The sequence below is a fragment of the Macaca mulatta genome, chromosome 16 (assembly GCF_049350105.2).
Source record: "Macaca mulatta isolate MMU2019108-1 chromosome 16, T2T-MMU8v2.0, whole genome shotgun sequence".
In the NCBI taxonomy this organism is placed as follows: Eukaryota; Metazoa; Chordata; class Mammalia; order Primates; family Cercopithecidae; genus Macaca; species Macaca mulatta.
The window spans coordinates 78,687,384-78,704,687 of record NC_133421.1 but is presented as its reverse complement, the minus strand read 5'-3'; the positions used below and the strand labels follow the sequence as shown (position 1 = coordinate 78,704,687).

At 36.9% G+C, this 17,304-nt stretch overlaps 1 protein-coding gene across 2 annotated transcripts in view; it reads left to right on the top strand.

Annotated features, from left to right (window-relative positions):
- Positions 1-17,304, top strand: part of ABCA9 (ATP binding cassette subfamily A member 9) — a 77,901-nt gene that overhangs the window by 14,758 nt on the left and 45,839 nt on the right. The window contains exons 4-10 of one of the 2 annotated variants that reach the window (XM_077972602.1): positions 1,850-2,014; positions 2,588-2,691; positions 3,472-3,698; positions 11,401-11,542; positions 11,776-11,961; positions 13,334-13,481; positions 14,924-15,092. In XM_077972602.1, the coding sequence (XP_077828728.1) occupies positions 1,850-2,014; positions 2,588-2,691; positions 3,472-3,698; positions 11,401-11,542; positions 11,776-11,961; positions 13,334-13,481; positions 14,924-15,092 (1,141 nt within the window). The remainder of the gene's footprint in view (positions 1-1,849; positions 2,015-2,587; positions 2,692-3,471; positions 3,699-11,400; positions 11,543-11,775; positions 11,962-13,333; positions 13,482-14,923; positions 15,093-17,304) is intronic. The other variant, XM_077972603.1, reaches the window with a different exon arrangement.

The following is a 17,304-nucleotide window of genomic DNA, read 5'->3' as shown; positions in this document are numbered from 1 at the left end:
TGGGAGGCTGAGGTGGGCAGATCATCTAAGGTCAGGAGTTCCAGCCTGGCGAACATGGTGAAACCCTATCTCTACTAAAAATACAAAAATTAGCCAGGCGTGGTGGCCTGTGCCTGTAATCTCAGCTACTTGGGAGGCTGAGGCAGGAGATTCACTTGAACTCGGGAGGTAAAAGTTGCAGTGAGCCAAGATCGTGCCACTGCACTCCAACATCAGTGACAGAGCGAAAGTCCATCTCAAAAACAAAACAAAACAAAACAAAAACAAACAAACAAACAAACAAACAAATATATATATATATAGAGAGAGTATAAAATTGCCTTCAGGCAATGTGTATAAAGTGTATGTGAAACATAAATGAATTTCACATTTAGACTTGGGTCCCATCCTCAAGATTTCTTATTGTGTGTATGAAAATAATATAAAATCCAAAAAAAAATTGAAACCAAAATACTTCTTGTCTCAAGCATGTGATAAGAGATACTCAGCCTATTGTAATGAGTTCTTATTATGGAAAATAGCAAATAAAGAGAAAATACAAGCACATATCCCACGTGAACTAACTATTGCGCAACCAAATAGATAATGGAAAATGTTATTTTATAAATGTTTTATATTAGTAGATGAAAAAAATGATAGAAATAAAACATCACCATTTTGAAACTCCCATTGAATTAATGGACCTAGGCGCTGAGGGTCAACAGCTGCTAATGTCTCAAAAAGAAAAACAATTAGCAATTATAAGCCTCTCATAAAACAACACATCAACACCTATCAGCTGGCAAAAAAGGATTAGACCTGAGTCTGATTAAGCCTCTCGATCTAGCTGCTGGATTGTAGAAAATACAGAGGACAAAAGAACTTGTTGAATTACACCAGGAGGATGCACTATATGGGTTAAATGGCCTGGGTTAGATCAGTAACAGTCAGCCATTTGCACTATATATTTTAGAATAAACAAAGTCTCTTAAGGAAACACTATCTAAATGCAACAGTCTTATGCTGTCTTTGGAAATTTGGCTATATTGACACCACTTCCAAATGAAAATGTGTACTGTAATTGCAGCATATATTCCAACATTAGATAGGTTTGTTTGTATGTGAATTTAAATCAATGTATTGGTATTTCCAATGTCAATATTTATACCAGTACTAATACCCATGATTATTTCCAATACCATTGGAATTTCCAATACCAATAATTATTTCAAATTCATTGTGCCTTAAATTATTGTTTGATATGGTTTGGCTGTGTCTCCACCCAAAATTGTATCTTGAATTGTAATCCCTAGAATCCCCACAATCCCCACGAGTCAAGGGAGGGACTCAGTGGGAAGTGATTGGATCTTGGGGGTGGTTTCTCCCATGCTATTCTCATGATAGTGAGTGAGTTCTCATGAAATCTGATGATTTTATAAGCATCTGGCATCTCCCCTGCTTGCACTCATTCTCTCTCCTGCCTCCCTGGGAAGAGGTACCTTCTGCCATGATTGTAAGTTTCCTGAGGCTTCCCCAGTCATAGGGAACTGTGAGTCAATTAAACTTCTTTTCTTTATAAATCACCCAGTCTTGGCATTTTCTTATAGCAGTGTAAGAACAGAATGATACATTGTTTAAATGATTTATTTGGAAGGGTAAATTATATTTGAAATACTAATGTTTGCCATACATTTCTGATTTTATCTAGAACATCAGAAATTCCCACCCCTTTCCCCTCCATGTCTTATTTAGGCCCAGCACTGCCTTTAGGAAGGAAATAGCTTTAACATAAAATAACCTCAACATAATTGAATATGGCCAGGTAGACATCTTCTTGCTTAACTAATTCTTTTTTTTCTTCACATGGCAGGAAGAACAATCATGGGGTGGCCTGATGAAAAAAGCATGGATGAATTGGATTTGAACTATTCAATAGATGCAGTGAGAGTCATCTTTACTGATACCTTCTCCTACCATTTGAAGTTTTCTTGGGGACATAGAATCCCCATGATGAAAGAGCACAGAGACCATTCAGGTAACTTTTGTAGAAGAAAAAAAATTTTTTTTGCTATTGTATCAGTAGCCACAAAGGGACCATACCTGATAGCAGAGGTGAAACTACACAAACATATACAACCACAACATATACCTTTAATTTCTGAACATAAAGGAGATTCATATTTATTAAATGAAGCTTATGTGCTTAAGTACATTGTTATATTAAGAAATTATATTTACTATTATTTGTAAGTTACTCCTAAAAAAACACCTGAACAAAACGATGTTGCTCATTGACTCCCAAACATTTTCTTAAAGTTTAGTGTTTTCTTGACATAAGCAACAGAAGATCCGAGCTCAAGGAAAGCAATCTTGACTAATGGAAAGAATTATAAAATATAATGAAAAATCATTGAGAATTGGTCTTAAAAATATTCGTAAAGTAATTCTGCTATATTCCGTGTGGGTGTGCTCTGCAAATCTCAACTGAGAAGACTTATCATCCACTATATTATCATGGACTTTGCATTTTGAAACATTTGAAATTTTGTTTTTTTCTGTAGCCAAGATTGTATCATTCCATAATAATGGATGTGTTCTTCTTCTAAAGCTCACTGTCAAGCAATGAATGAAAAAATGAAGTGTGAAAGTTCAGAGTTCTGGGAGAAAGGCTTTGTAGCTTTTCAAGCTGCAATTAATGCTGCTATCATAGAAGTGAGTATAAAGTTAAAGGAATCTAACTGCATTACATTTGAATTTTGCTGGATGGTGATTTAATGGATTATCTTATTCTATCATTTATTTACTTCATTAATGAGGCACAATACACAGAACAACTTCCATATTAAAACCATTGTGCTAAGTACTGGAGATCAGAAAATAAGTAAAACACAGGCACTTTTCTCCAGGGATACTGGTACTGGGGGAGATTGAAACATGGATATATAGTCATAATAAGAGTTTAGATTCTATCATAGAATTTTTTATTTTTAACTTTTTTTTTCTTAGAGACAAAGTTTTACTCTGTTGCCCAGGCTGGAGTGCAGTGGCTATTCACAGACATGATTATAGCTCACTGCCACCTCAAACTTCTGGGCTCAAGTGATCCTCCTACGTCAACCTCCCAAGTAGCTGGGATTACAGGCACGTGCCACCATGCCTGGTTCTATCATGGAATTTAAAATGGTGTACGAGGTAAACTATAAAGCAGGATATACTCTGATAAGAAACATCAGGGCAAATTTACTAATTGAAGTGACATTCCAGCTAATCTTAAAATAGAGTAGTGTTTTGTCCAGTGAGGATGATGATGTTCTAAGGAGTCACGACAAAACCTAAAGTGTTTCAGGAACCACAGGGGGCCAGATCATGAAGGGCATATATACATAAAACATATAAATGTAGAATGTACATGATTCCTTATAATTTAGAGAAAAAGCCCAAGGTTGGAATTAGATTGATGATAACAATTTGTTCATTGATATCTTTATTTAGATCGCAACAAATCATTCAGTGATGGAACAGCTGATGTCAGTTACTGGTATACATATGAAGATATTACCTTTTGTTGCCCAAGGAGGAGTTGCAACTGATTTTTTCATTTTCTTCTGCATTATTTCTTTTTCTACATTTATATACTATGTATCAGTCAATGTTACGCAAGAAAAACAATACATTACGTCGTTGATGACAATGATGGGACTCCGAGAGTCGGCATTCTGGTAAATCATATGACTCCAATCCATTATGCAGCACAAACAGAACAACTTAGCTGGTTGACTCCTTAGACCAGGGGTCTCCAAGCTCCAGGCCACAGACTGCTACTGGTCTGTGGCCAGTTAGGTACCAGGCCACATAGGAGGAGGTGAGTGGCAGGCAAGTGAGCAAAGCTTCATCTATATTTACAGCCACTCCCTATTACTCGCATTACCACCTGAACTCCACCTCCTGTCAGAATAGCAGTGTTATTAGAGTCTCATAGAAGCTCGAATCCTATTGTGAACTATGCATGCGGGAGATCTAGGGCTCCTTATGAGTATCCAATGCCTGATGATCTGTCACGCAAGAGATCTAGGTTGCAGCCTCCTTATGAGTATCCAATGCCTGATGATCTGTCACTGTCTCCCATCGCCCCCAGATGGGACCATCTAGTTGCAGGAAAACAAGCTCAGGGTTCCCACTGATTCTACATTATAGTGAGTCGTATAATCATTTCATTATATATTACAATGTAATAATAATAGAAATTAAGTGCAGAATAAATATAATCCACATGCATCATCCCAACACCATCCCCCGACTCCTGTTTGTGGAAAAACTGTCTTCCATGAAACTGGTCCCTGGTGCCAAAAAGGTTGGGGACTGCTGCCTTAGATCTCTAAAGTGTCATATATACACTTACTGCTTTCATAAAGTAGTACGTTATAAATGAGTGCAGCAGATGACCCTACAGACTTGGTGACTTGAAACTTTCCAAATTTATTTGACATAAAGAAAGCCTCATCCTGTAGAAGTTTGCCAATACTCAGTGTGCTAGATGATTACTTGGTCACTAGTTACCATATATGGGTGAACCCAAATACACAAATGCTTGAGGTTTCCAATGTTCAGTAAAATACATGTTTCAGATACCTTATGTTAGGAATGGTGATTGACTTTTGACCCAGTGTTGGATGAGTCATCACTTTTATGACACTGCAAAAAGAGAAAACCTTTTATGTTCTTTAAACATTGAGACATTTTAGTTGAGGCCGTAGAGCACTGTGGTAAGCCTGGGAGGTGAGAAGCCTTGGGTTGTCTCCATCTCAGCATTCAGTAGCTACCATCTTGGAAAATTACTTAAACTCTTTCAACCTCAGTTTTCTCTTCTGTAAAACATGGATAATTATATGTACCTCTCATTGGTCCTGATAATTAAAAGAAAGAAATATATCTAAAATATTTTACATGGTGCTTAAGAATAAACACTCGATATTAGGTGTCAGTTGATGGAGATATGGGGAGCTTTATGGCCAGAGAGGACAGTAGAGGCAAGTTAGGAAACAAGGGTTGAATTGTCATAATGGCAAGATCTTTTCAAGAGTTTAGCCAAGTGATGCATTAGAGACAGGTGCGGTAAAACCCTGAGTTTCTGGAGTCAGAAAGAAATGGCTTGAATCTTGAATTTGCCCTTTGCACACTGTAATATTACCTCAGTGTTAAATAAGATATGTAGAATATATATAAGGGTTCTGGGCATATGCTACATAGGCTTTCAAAGAATATTGGACATTACTGAGTAGAAAAAAAATAAAGTTTATGTGATTTTCTACACAAGTGTTCAATACACCAGGTGGAGAAGTGGAGAAGATGAATTACTTCTTCGGTTTAGGATGAAAGTTTTTCTCAGATGTCTTTTTCTGTATCAAAATTGAATAACTCAATACTAAAAAAATTTGGTCAAGATAGATAGATAGATATTTCTTTTCTTTCTTTCTTTTCTTTTCTTTCTTTCTTTTTTTCTTTCTTTTTTTTCTTTTTTTTTTTTTTTGAGACAGAGTCTTGCTCTGTCACCCAGGCTGGAGTGCAGTGGCAAGATCTTGGCTCACTGCAACCTCTGCCTCCTGGGTTCAAGTGATTCTTCTGCCTCAACCTCCCGAGTAGTTGCAACTACAGGCAAGTGCCACCATGCCCGGCTAATCTTTGTACTTTTTGTGGAGACAGAGTTTCACTATGTTGGCCAGGCTGGTCTCAAACTCCTGACCTCAAGTGATCCACCTGCTTCGGCCTCCTAAAGTGCTGGGATTACAGGCGTGAGCCGCCACCCCAGCCTGTTTTTTAAAAAATGCTACACAAAGAATTAGAGAAAAATAGCCAAGATGATTTTTAAAATAATAATCCAGTGAGAAAGGATTAAAAATCCGGGCAGTGTTTTTCCTCTCGTAAGAAAAGCCTGAGGCATTTTACTTGTGCAGCATTTAAGTGGAACTAAGGAGAGTTTGTAGAATATAGATGAACAATTTCAGATGAATAAAAGTGTACTGTGCAAAGGGAGTTATTACAATTAGCCATTAAAAATAAGTCATCTGAAAACATGATGGCATTTTCTACTTTAAATAAAAACTAACTGTTCATTGTGGACGCATTATAAGCCAGTTGCCATATTAAACCCATAAAATAAATAATTTCATTTATTTTTCCTGTTTTCCACCAGAGAAAACTGAAGTTTGAAGAGATTAAATAACTACCTCTCAGGGTTATATCGTTATAATGTAGCAGGAGGAACTGGAACTAACTCAGATCTGTGATTAGAAAGCTTTTTCTCTTTCTCCTTTAAAGAACTTTCTTCCTGTTTATTTGGCATTGATAGCAAGGGAAAAGCTATCTTCATATTCGTCTACATGTCTGTATCTATCTATGTCCTGTGGGTATGTATAAATGTGTATCTATATCTAATTATCTATACTGGGGATTGGTAATCTATCAGCTGTTTTTGTACAATTTGCAAATTAGGAATTTCTTTTACATTTTTAAATTATACTTTAAGTTCTGGAATACATGTGCAGAATGTGCAGGTTTGTTACATAGGTATACATGTGCCATGGTGGTTTGCTGCAACCATCAACCTGTCATCTAGGTTTTAAGCCCCACATGCATTAGGTATTTATCCTAATGCTATCCCTCCCCTTGCTCCCTACCCCTGACAGGCCCCAGTGTATGATGTTCCCCTCCCTGTGCCCATATGTTCTCGTTGTTCACCTCTCACTTATGAGTGAGAACATGTGTTTGGTTTTCTGTTCCTGTGTTAGTTTGCTGAGAATGATGGTTTCCAGCTTCGTCCATGTCTCTGCAAATGACATGAACTAATTCTTTTTCATGGCTGCATATATTCCATAGTGTATATGTACCACATTTTTTAAATCCAGTCTAATATTGATGGGCATTTGGGTTGGTTCCAAGTCTTTGCCATTGTGAATAGTGCTGCAATAAACATACGTGTGCATGTGTCTTCATAGTAGAATGATTTATGATCCTTAGGGTATATACCCAGTAATGGGATTGCTGGGTCAAATGGTATTTCTTGTTCTAGATCCTTGAGGAATTGCCACACTGTCTTCCACAATGGCTGAACTAATTTACACTCCCACCAACAGTATAAAAGCATTCCTATTTCTCCACATCCTCTCCAGCATCTGTCATTTCTTGACTTTTTAATGATCACCATTGTAACTGGTGTGAGATGGTATCTCATTGTGGTTTTGATTTGTATTTCTCTAATGACCAGTGATGATAAGCTTTTTTCATATGCTTGTTGGCTGCATAAATGTCTTCTTTTGAGAAGTGTCTGTTCATATCCTTTGCCCATTTTTTGATGGGTTGTTAGTTTTTTCTTGTAAATTTATTTAAGTTCCTTGTAGATTCTGGATAGTAGACCTTTGTCAGATGGATAGATTGCAAAAATTTTCTCCCATTCCGTAGGTTGCCTGTTCACTCTGATGATAGTTTCTTTTGCTGTGCAGATGCTCTTTAGTTTGATTAGATCCCATTTGTCAATTTTGGCTTTTGTTGACATTGGTTTTGGCATTTTAGTCATGAAGTCTTTGCCTATGGCTATATCCTGAATGATATTGTCTAGGTTTTCTTCTAGGGTTTTAAAGGTTTTAGATCTTATGTTTAAGTCTTTAATCCATCGTTAGTTAATTTTTGTATAAGGTGTAAGGAAGGGGTCCAGTTTCTGTTTTCTGCATATGGCTAGCTAGTTTTCCCAACATCATTTATTAAATAGGGAATGCTTTCCCCACTTATTGTTTTTGTCAGATTTGTCAAAGATCAGATGACTGTAGATGTGCAGTGTTATTTCTGAGGCCTCTGTCTGTTCCATTTGTCTATATATCTGCTTTAGTACCCATACCATGCTGTTTTAGTTACTGTGGCCTTGTAGTATAGTTTGAAGTCAGGTAGCATGATGCCTCCAGCTTTCTTCTTCTTGCCTAGGATTGTCTTGGCTATGTGGATTCTTTTTTGGTTTCATATGAAATTTAAAGTAGTTTTTTCTAATTCTGTGAAGAAAGTCAGTGGTAGCTTGATGGGAATAGCATTGAATCTATAAATTACTTTGGACAGTATGGCCATTTTAACAATATTGATTTTTTCGTATCCATGAGCATGGAATGTTTTTCCATTTGTTTGTGTCCTCTTTTATTTCCTTGAGCAGTTATTTGTATTTCTCCTTGAAAAGGTCCTTCATGTCGCTTGTAAGTTGTATTCCTAGGTATTTTATTATCTTTGTAGCAGTTGTGAATGGGAGTTCACTAATGATTTGGCTCTCTATTACTGGTATATAAGAATGCTTATGATTTTTGCACATTGATTTTGTATCCTGAGACTTTGCTGAAGTTGCTTATCAACTTAAGGAGTTTTTGGACTGAGACAATGGGGATTTCTAAATATACAATCATGTCATCTGCAAACAGAGACAATTTGACTTCCTTTCTTCCTATTTGAATACCCTTTATTTCTTTCTTTTGCCTGATTGTGCTGGCCAGAACTTCCAATACTATGTTGAATAGGAGTGGTGAGAGAGGGCATTCTTCTCTTGTGCTGGTTTTCAAAGAGAATGCTTCCAGCTTTTGCCCATTCAGTATAATATTGGCTATGAGTTTGTCATAAATGGCTCTTATTATTTTGAGACATGTTGCATAAATACCTAGTTTATTGAGTGTTTTTAGCATGAAGGGATGTTGAATTTTGTTGAAGGTATTTTCTCCACCTCCTGAGATAATCATGTGGTTTTTGTGACTGGTTCTGGTTGTATGATGGATTACATTTATTGATTTGTGTATGTTGAACCAGCCTTGCATCCCAGGGATGAAGCCCACTTGATCATGGTGGATAAGCTTTTTGATGTGCTGCTGGATTCGGTTTGCCAGTATTTTATTGAGGATTTTTGCATCGATGTTCATCAGGGATATTGGCCTGAAATTTTCTTTTTTTATTGTGTCTCTGCCAGGTTTTGGTATCAGGATGATACTGGTCTCATAAAATGAGTTAGGGAGGAGTCCCTCATTTTCTATTGTTTGAAATAGTTTCAGAATGAATGGTACCAGCTCCCCTTTGTACTTCTGGTAGAATTCAGCTGTGAATCTGTCTGGTCCTGGGCTTTGTTTTGGTTGGTGGGCTATTAATTACTGCCTCAATTTCAGAACTTGTTATTGGTCGATTCAGGGATTCGACATCTTCCTTGTTTAGTACTGGGAGGTTGTAGGTGTCCAGGAATTTATCCATTTCTTCTAGATTTTCTAGTTTATTTACATAGAGGTGTTTATAGTATTCTCTGATGTTAGTTTGTATTTCTGTGGGATCAGTGGTGATATCCCCTTTATCATTTTTTGTTGTGTCTATTTGATTTTTCTCTCTTTTCTTCTTTATTAGTCTGGCTAGAAGTCTGTCTATTTTGATAATCTTTTAAAAAACCCAGCTCCTGGATTCATTGATTTTTTTGAAGGCTTTTTCATGTCTCTATCTCCTTCAGTTCTGCTCTGCTCTGATCTTAGTTATTTCTTGTCTCCTGCTAGCTTTTGAATTTGTTTGCTCTTGCTTCTCCAGTTCTTTTAATTGTGATGTTAGGGTGTCAATTTTAGATCTTTCCCACTTTCTCCTGTGGGCATTTAGTGCTATTAATTTTCCTCTAAACCCTGCTTTAGCTGTGTCCCAGAGATTCTGGTGTGTTGTGTCTTTGTTCTCATAGATTTAAAAAAATTTATTTATTTCTGCCTTAATTTTGTTATTTACCCAGTAGTCATTCAGGAGCAGGTTGTTCAGTTTCCATGTAGTTGTGCAGTTTTGAGTGAATTTCTTAATCCTGAGTTCTAATTTGATTGCACTGTGGTCTGAGAAACTGTTTGTTATGATTTCCATTCTTTTGCATTTGCTGAGGAGTGTTTTACTTCCAGTTATGCGGTTGATTTTAGAATAAATGCTAGTGGTGCTGAGAAGAATGTATATTCTGTTGATTTGGGGTGGAGAGTTCTATAGATGTCTATTAGGTCCACTTGGTCCAGAGCTAAGTTCAAGTCCTGAATATCCTTGTTAATTTTCTGTCACATTAATCTGTCTAATATTGACAGTGGTATGTTAAAGTCTCCCACTATCATTGTGTCAGAGTCTAAGTGTCTTTGTAGGTCACTAAGAACTTGCTTTATGAATCTGGGTGGTCCTATTTTGGGTGCCTATATATTTAGGATAGTTATCTCTTCTTGTTGCATTGATCCCTTTACCATTATGTAATGGCCTTCTTTGTGTTTTTTGATCTTTGTTTGTTTAAAGTCTGTTTTATCAGAGGCTAGGATTCTAACCTCTGCTTTTTTTTTTCTATTTTCTTTTTTTGCTTTCCGTTTACTTGGTATGTATTCCTCCATTCCTTTATTTTGAGCCTATTTGTGTCTGCACCTGAGATGGGTCTCTTGAATACACACACGAATGGGTCTTGACTCTTTACCCAATTTGGCAAATTGGATACTGGCATCTGTGTCTTTTAATTGGGGCATTTATCCCATTTACATTTAAGGTTAATATTGTTATGTGTGAATTTGATCCTGTCATCATGATGCTAGCTGGTTATTTTGCACATTAGTTGATGCAGTTTCTTCATAGCATCATTGGTCTTTTTATTTTGGCATGTTTTTGCAGTAGTTGGTATTGACTTTTTCTTTCTGTATTTAGTGCTTCCTTCAGGAGCTCTTGTAAGGCATGCCTGGTGGTGACAAAATCCCTTAGCATTTGCTTGTCTGTAAAGGATTTTATTTCTCCTTCACTTATGAAGCTTAGTTTGGCTAGATGTCTTTTACATTTTTAAATGCTTCGGAAAAAATTCAATGAACAATAATATTTTGTGGCATGTGAAAATATACATGAAATTCAAATTTTGTTGTCCATAAATACATTTTATTGAAACACAGCCACACATCACTAACATGTTGTTTATGATTGTGCTTGTGCTACAATGGCAAGAGAAACTGTACAGCCTGCAAAGCTGAAAATATTCACAGTGTGGCTATTTAGAAAAAAGTGCTGAACCCTGCTTCATTATCTACTTTTTTTGTCCATATTGTTTATACAATAACTTTACTGAAAAAACTTGTCCAGAGCTGAGAAATCATCATAGATGTCTTCCCAGGAAAGCTCTCTCTGGAAACCTCTCCCAGTGACATCCATCGTATCACCCAGTTTTACTTAATTTGCAATTAGCTATCTATTTTGCCTCTCTACTTGTTTATTGCCTACCTTCTCTTATATTATGTGATCTTGAGGGTAGGAGATAAGTTAGTTATTGCATTTTCTTTACCCTTGATAAATGGTGAGCTTCACAAATCATTTGCTGAATAAATGAATCAAGGAAGTGATGAAGTAACAACATTCTAACTGACTGCTTTGTTTCTCTGCTAGGCTTTCCTGGGGTTTGATGTATGCTGGCTTCATCCTTATCATGGCCACTTTAATGGCTCTTATTGTAAAATCTGCACAAATTGTTGTCCTGACTGGTTTTGTGATGGTCTTCACCCTCTTTCTCCTCTATGGCCTGTCTTTGGTGAGTTGGTGAATTTCATCTCAGTCTTTTTTTCTCTTTCTCTCTCTCTGCTACCAATCATTTATCACTAATTCTGGTCTCACCTCTTTTGTTCTCTTTGTAGTATTTGCATGAGATAGTGTCTAGGGGTGGAAAACTGATAAAATATACTTTTATAATATAAAATTCCTTTTTTGTGCTACTAATGGTTCTCACAGAATTATATACCAGCTAAAGTTTTTCTCTTTTCTCAGATAACTTTAGCTTTCCTGATGAGTGTCTTGATAAAGAAACCTTTCCTTACGGGCTTGGTTGTTTTTCTGCTTATCGTCTTTTGGGGGATCCTGGGATTCACAGCACTGTATACACATCTTCCTGCATTTTTGGAATGGACTTTGTGTCTTCTTAGCCCCTTTGCCTTCACTGTTGGGATGGCCCAGGTAAGAGTTAAGGTAACAATTTCACTTTTTACAAACCATTCTACACAGACTCCCTCTTAATAATTCACGCAACATGCTCTAAGTATTCCATTCTATAACTTTTGTAAAAATAAACATTTAGGAGACAGGAGTGACTTTAATTTTTCTCTCTTAGTGTAATTAGTTTCCCTATAAGTCACTAAATATAGGATCATACTCTTATTATTGAGGTGTTTCAGCTTCTACTTCTAATGGATTATCCCAAAGAACATTTGTCCCATTCAATGCTCAGGAAACATGACCCTTAATGTTATCAAAAGCATTTAAAAACCAGGAATTTGGAATAAATACATCTTTATTTTTTAATTGCTAATTTCTACTGAACCTTGTCTCAGAAAAGTTAATTTTAGTTATGATATCATAACTATAAAATGCTAAATGAAAAGTTATGCTAGATATAAACTCATTGTATCCTACGGCAGTCTAGTTAAGACATTATTCTTCTGTCTTCTGCCCAGCTACTGAAATATTTTACTACTTCATGTTTTTACTCTGAAATGGACTTCCTTGTTGAGAATTCCCTCCTTTTTTCTCATTCTAAGTTCAGTAAAGTCCTGTTGCAGCACTGTTTGTAATAAGATTGAAAATAATGTAAATGTCCATTGGTAGATTACTGGTTAAATAAATTACGGTCCATCCATACGATGGAAAGTGTGCATCCATCAAAAAGAATTTTTAAAGACTGATGCTGTGACTCACACCTGTCAATGATAGCACTTTGGGAGGCTAAGACAGGTGGATCACTTGTGGCAGGAGTTCGAGACCACCGTGGGCAACATGGTGAAACCCCATCTCTACAAATAAATAATAATAAAAAATAAAAATTAGCCAGTCATGGTGGGAGTGCATCTGTAGTCCTAGCTACTCTGGAGGCTGATGTGGGAGAATCACCTGGGTCCAGGAGGTTGAGCCTACTGTGAGCTGAAATAGCACCACTGCACTCCAGACAGGGTAACAGAGTGAGACCGTCTCAAAAAACAAAGAACAAACAAAAAAGAATTTAAAAACACTTCTTGTACTGACATAGAGAGTTCTGTAAACTCTATTAGGTCCTGCTCAAGTATCACCTTTCTTGAGTTTGTACTTCCTCCTAGAAAATGTATCTGGGGCTGCCTGTGGGTTTCTTAGTGCTCAGTACTAACTTCCATTCATTTCCCAAATTGACATCACTTCATTGCTATTAAAATTATCTTCTATAATAGTAGACAGAGCTCTGTAGAGACAAGATTAATTTTATTTATCTTTGCAAACCCAGTTGTAGCAGAAATAGACAATAATAATTCTTAATGCCATATTAATTCTTTTAAAATTTGCTGTATCTTTTTTTTTTCAGCTTATACATTTGGACTATGATGTGAATTCTAATGCCCATTTGGATTCTTCACACAATCCATACCTAATAATAGCTACTCTTTTTATGTTGGTTTTTGACACCCTTCTGTATTTGGCATTGACATTATATTTTGACAAAATTTTGCTCAGTAAGTACTAACATGGCTGTAACTTAACACAATTTCAGTAATTGCATGTCTTGAAAATAACTCTACATTGTACTAAATAAAAATTAGCAGGCAGTTTTTCAAAATTTCTACAACAAGCCTAATGATATTCTGTAGTTTGTTTATAGAATCACTTTCTAAGACTTGGCTCTGCTATAACACTCCAGGGTGTTTCTTTTTAAAAAGAGACACTTGCGAGAGATTATGGATAATTATACTATTAGTGTTTGTATCAGAACTAGATGAAGAATGCTGGTGCTTGATACTTGATCTTAGAAATCTGTAAGTGCTTTTCCTATTTAACTCACTTGATAGACAACAGCAGGTTGTTAGTAAAAATATTATAATTGTGTAATCAATGTACAATCTTTCCTTTCTTTGTTACTTTTTTTTTTTTTTTTGAGAAGGAGCCTAGCTCTGTCGCCCAGGCTGGGATGCAGTGGCATGATCTCGACTCACTGCAACCTCCGCCTCCTCGATTCAAGTGATTCTCATGCCTCAGCCTGCTGAGCATCTGGGACTACGGGCATGCACCACCATTCCTGGCTAATTTTTGTGTTTTCAGGAGGGATGGGGTTTCACCATGTTGACCAGGTTGTCTCAAACTCCTGACCTCAGGTGATCCGCCAACCTCGGCCTCCCAAACTGCTGAGATTACAGGCGTGAACCACCGTGCCACCCTTATGTACAATCTTTTCTGTAGAGAAACAAAATCTTTCTCTGTGCATCTCTGGGGTTTGTCTGTCAATTCCTCATATGTACTAGGTAAGTGCTAAGGAAGAGGCAGAAAGGGAAATTAGAAAATGAAGTGAAGGAAGGGACCTTCTAAATAGTTTATTCATCACATTTCTGGGAGTACTGATACAGAATAATGACTCGCTGATTATTTTAAAACCTCCCAAGAAAGAAATTTCAGAATGTATCATTAGTGTTATGATATTTACGATTATTCTTGGTGTATTGACCTTATCTGATCCAAATGGAGGAAATCACAAGCAGGAGAATTGCTTGAACCCGGAAAGCAGAGGTTGTAGCGAGCCAGGATCATGCATCTGGACTGCAGCCTGGGTGACAGAGTTAGACTCCATCTTAAAAAATAAAAAATAAAAAGGGCACATAAGTACAGCTAGATAGAAAATTGTTCTTAATTAGATTTAAATTCCTCCTGAGACATCTCTCTGCATTTTGAGGAGCTTTTTAGTTAGTTAACAATGCTACATGCTTCTCATGTTTAAAACGTCATATTAGCCATCTCTGTTATTTTCTCCTCACTGTTCTGTGTGTGTCAAAAGCACATTAAAACAGTAATACCTTAATACGATAATGTGGGTTCAGATTTAATGTCAAAAGGGCTGCATGGATATGATGATGGTATCCTTGAAGTGATGACTGACCCAGTATTCATTTACCTCCTGCTCACATAGCTGAATATGGACATCGATGTTCTCCCTTGTTTTTCCTGAAATCCTGTTATTGGTTTCAACACGGAAGGGCTAATCATGTGGTCCTTGAGAATGAAACAGATTCTGATCCTACACCTAATGACTCTTTTGAACCAGTGTCTCCAGAATTCTGTGGGAAAGAAGCCATCAGGTAACCAATAAATTACTTAGAGGCACAAATGGAGAACAGGCAAGACCAGGGATCTGTCAGGCAGCACACTAGGAGCAAAGACCACCTTCTGTGCCCTCTATACCCACCTACATCCAGCCTGCTGCACTCATCAAAGGCTACACTCACTCTTCATAGCACACTATTTTCTCACATTCTCTGCATTTACATTTACTAATATTTTGTGATATAGTAACAACCGTCCACAAGTAAATAATTTTTGAATTTCCATTTTCCATATTATCTTTCTCATTTCTCCTCTTTGTGTTTTTCTCCCCTTGGTTGTTCTCTTTGTGACAAACACTGCCATTGTCTCCCTTGCTTTTATTCTCACCCTCCTTTTTTTGTTAATTCACTTTGTCCCTCTCATCTTCCCTTCCTGGTTTATAATTTGATGAGGAGAAAAAGGCAAGCGATGCAGGCATGGGAAGAAGACACTCCAGAGAGATGGGAAGGAAACATGAGAAGTCAGGACTGTTAGTTTCATGCCTATCTTCCCTCTTAGATGATGGACGTGCTTTATTCAATTCTTTGATTTCCAAACAACTAGAAATCTCTAATATTACCCCAGATCTTTGCTCAAATTTCATTCATAATTCAATGTTGTATTAATCTCACTCCTCAATAATACCTTTCTGATATATCTCTTTCAGTAATATTTTAACTCAGAACATTTATGATACAGTCTCTGAACACAGGTCCAATATGAACATACAACAAAGAGCAATATTTGCTCATTCCTTATGAGCATGTAAACATAGCAGTGTTTTCAAGAATCATGACATCTTTCTAAGCTGGAACTCTAAGTTTTATGTTCTTTCCAGTGCCTATATCAGAATTAGATCCTATCAGAGAGATCATAGAAAGCCTTGAATGACGAAATAAGGGGTTTTCATTTACTCAGTGGGCAAGGAGGAGGGTATTGAAGATTTGCGAATTGAGGGTACTAAGACTAGTCTTATGGTCTAGAAAAATTATCCCCAGCAACGGGTGGAGATTGGAAGCAGGGTCTCACATAGCTGATGGTTAGGAAAGTGTAGGAGATTTCATCTGTGGCATGGCTGCTCAAGACTGCCAGTCCTGCGTCATGACTGTGGCTGGCGCTGCATCCAACAGACCAGTGCACAGAGTTCTGAAGCCTGCGCCATTCTATCCCAGAGGTCGAGCCAGCTGGGCTCATAATTGCCTCTCAGTATAGAAGGCAGAAAAGTGAAATGTCAATTAAAAGGTATTATTATACCAACCACAGAGTAGATTCTACCTAATCTATAATCTACTATCTAAACATGAAAGTTAAATGTTATCAAAATGTATGGAAAAAATCTATAATTTCTATTGCTTAGATGAAATGAAGGAATAAAGCAAGCTGATACCTATTATTGTCTCAAAAAGAAAAGATAGGGAAAAAGAGGCTAGGAAAAACCAAGCGACTTGCCCAAGGCCACAAAGTTTAAAGAGAAACAGTATTTGAATCCATATGTGCTCAACTTGAAAGTCATTGCATCTGAATGCGCAGCCTCTTCAGTTACTTCCGTATTTAACTGGATTGTGCCTATTTGATAAATTGAATTATACCCCTCAAAATTTATTGAAACCCTAACCCTTGAAATGATGGTATTTGAAGATAAAGTCTTAGGAAGTGATTAGGGTTACATGAGATCATGAGGGTAGGGCCTTCCTGATGGAATTAGTGTATTTATAAGAGGCACAAGAGAGCTTGCACTCTTTCCCTCTCTCTGCCATGTGATGACACAGCAAGAAGGCAGCTGTTTGCAAGCCAGGAAGAGAGCCCTCATCAGAAGCCAAATCTATTGACACCTTAATCTTGGAATTCTCATCCTTCAGAACTATAGGAAATAAATGTGTATTCTTGGTATTTTGTTATAGCAGCCCAAGCAGGAGAAAGCAACCTACCTGCTGGTTTGTTGTGATAATGTAAGTAAAAATGTAGACAAAATGCTCTGGATCTGGCTTATAGTAAGTAGTCTTTCAAGTCACTTAAAATCTTTTTTCTTTTTTTTAACTTCTATTTTAAGTTCAGGGGTACATGTGCAGGTTCGTTACATAGGTAAAGTTGTGTCATGGGGGTTTGTTCTACAGATTATTTTATCACCTAGGTATTAAGCCTAGTACCCGTTAGTTACTTTTCCTGATAAAATATTTTTCTATGCCCTCTTTTAAAAATCTTTCTCTG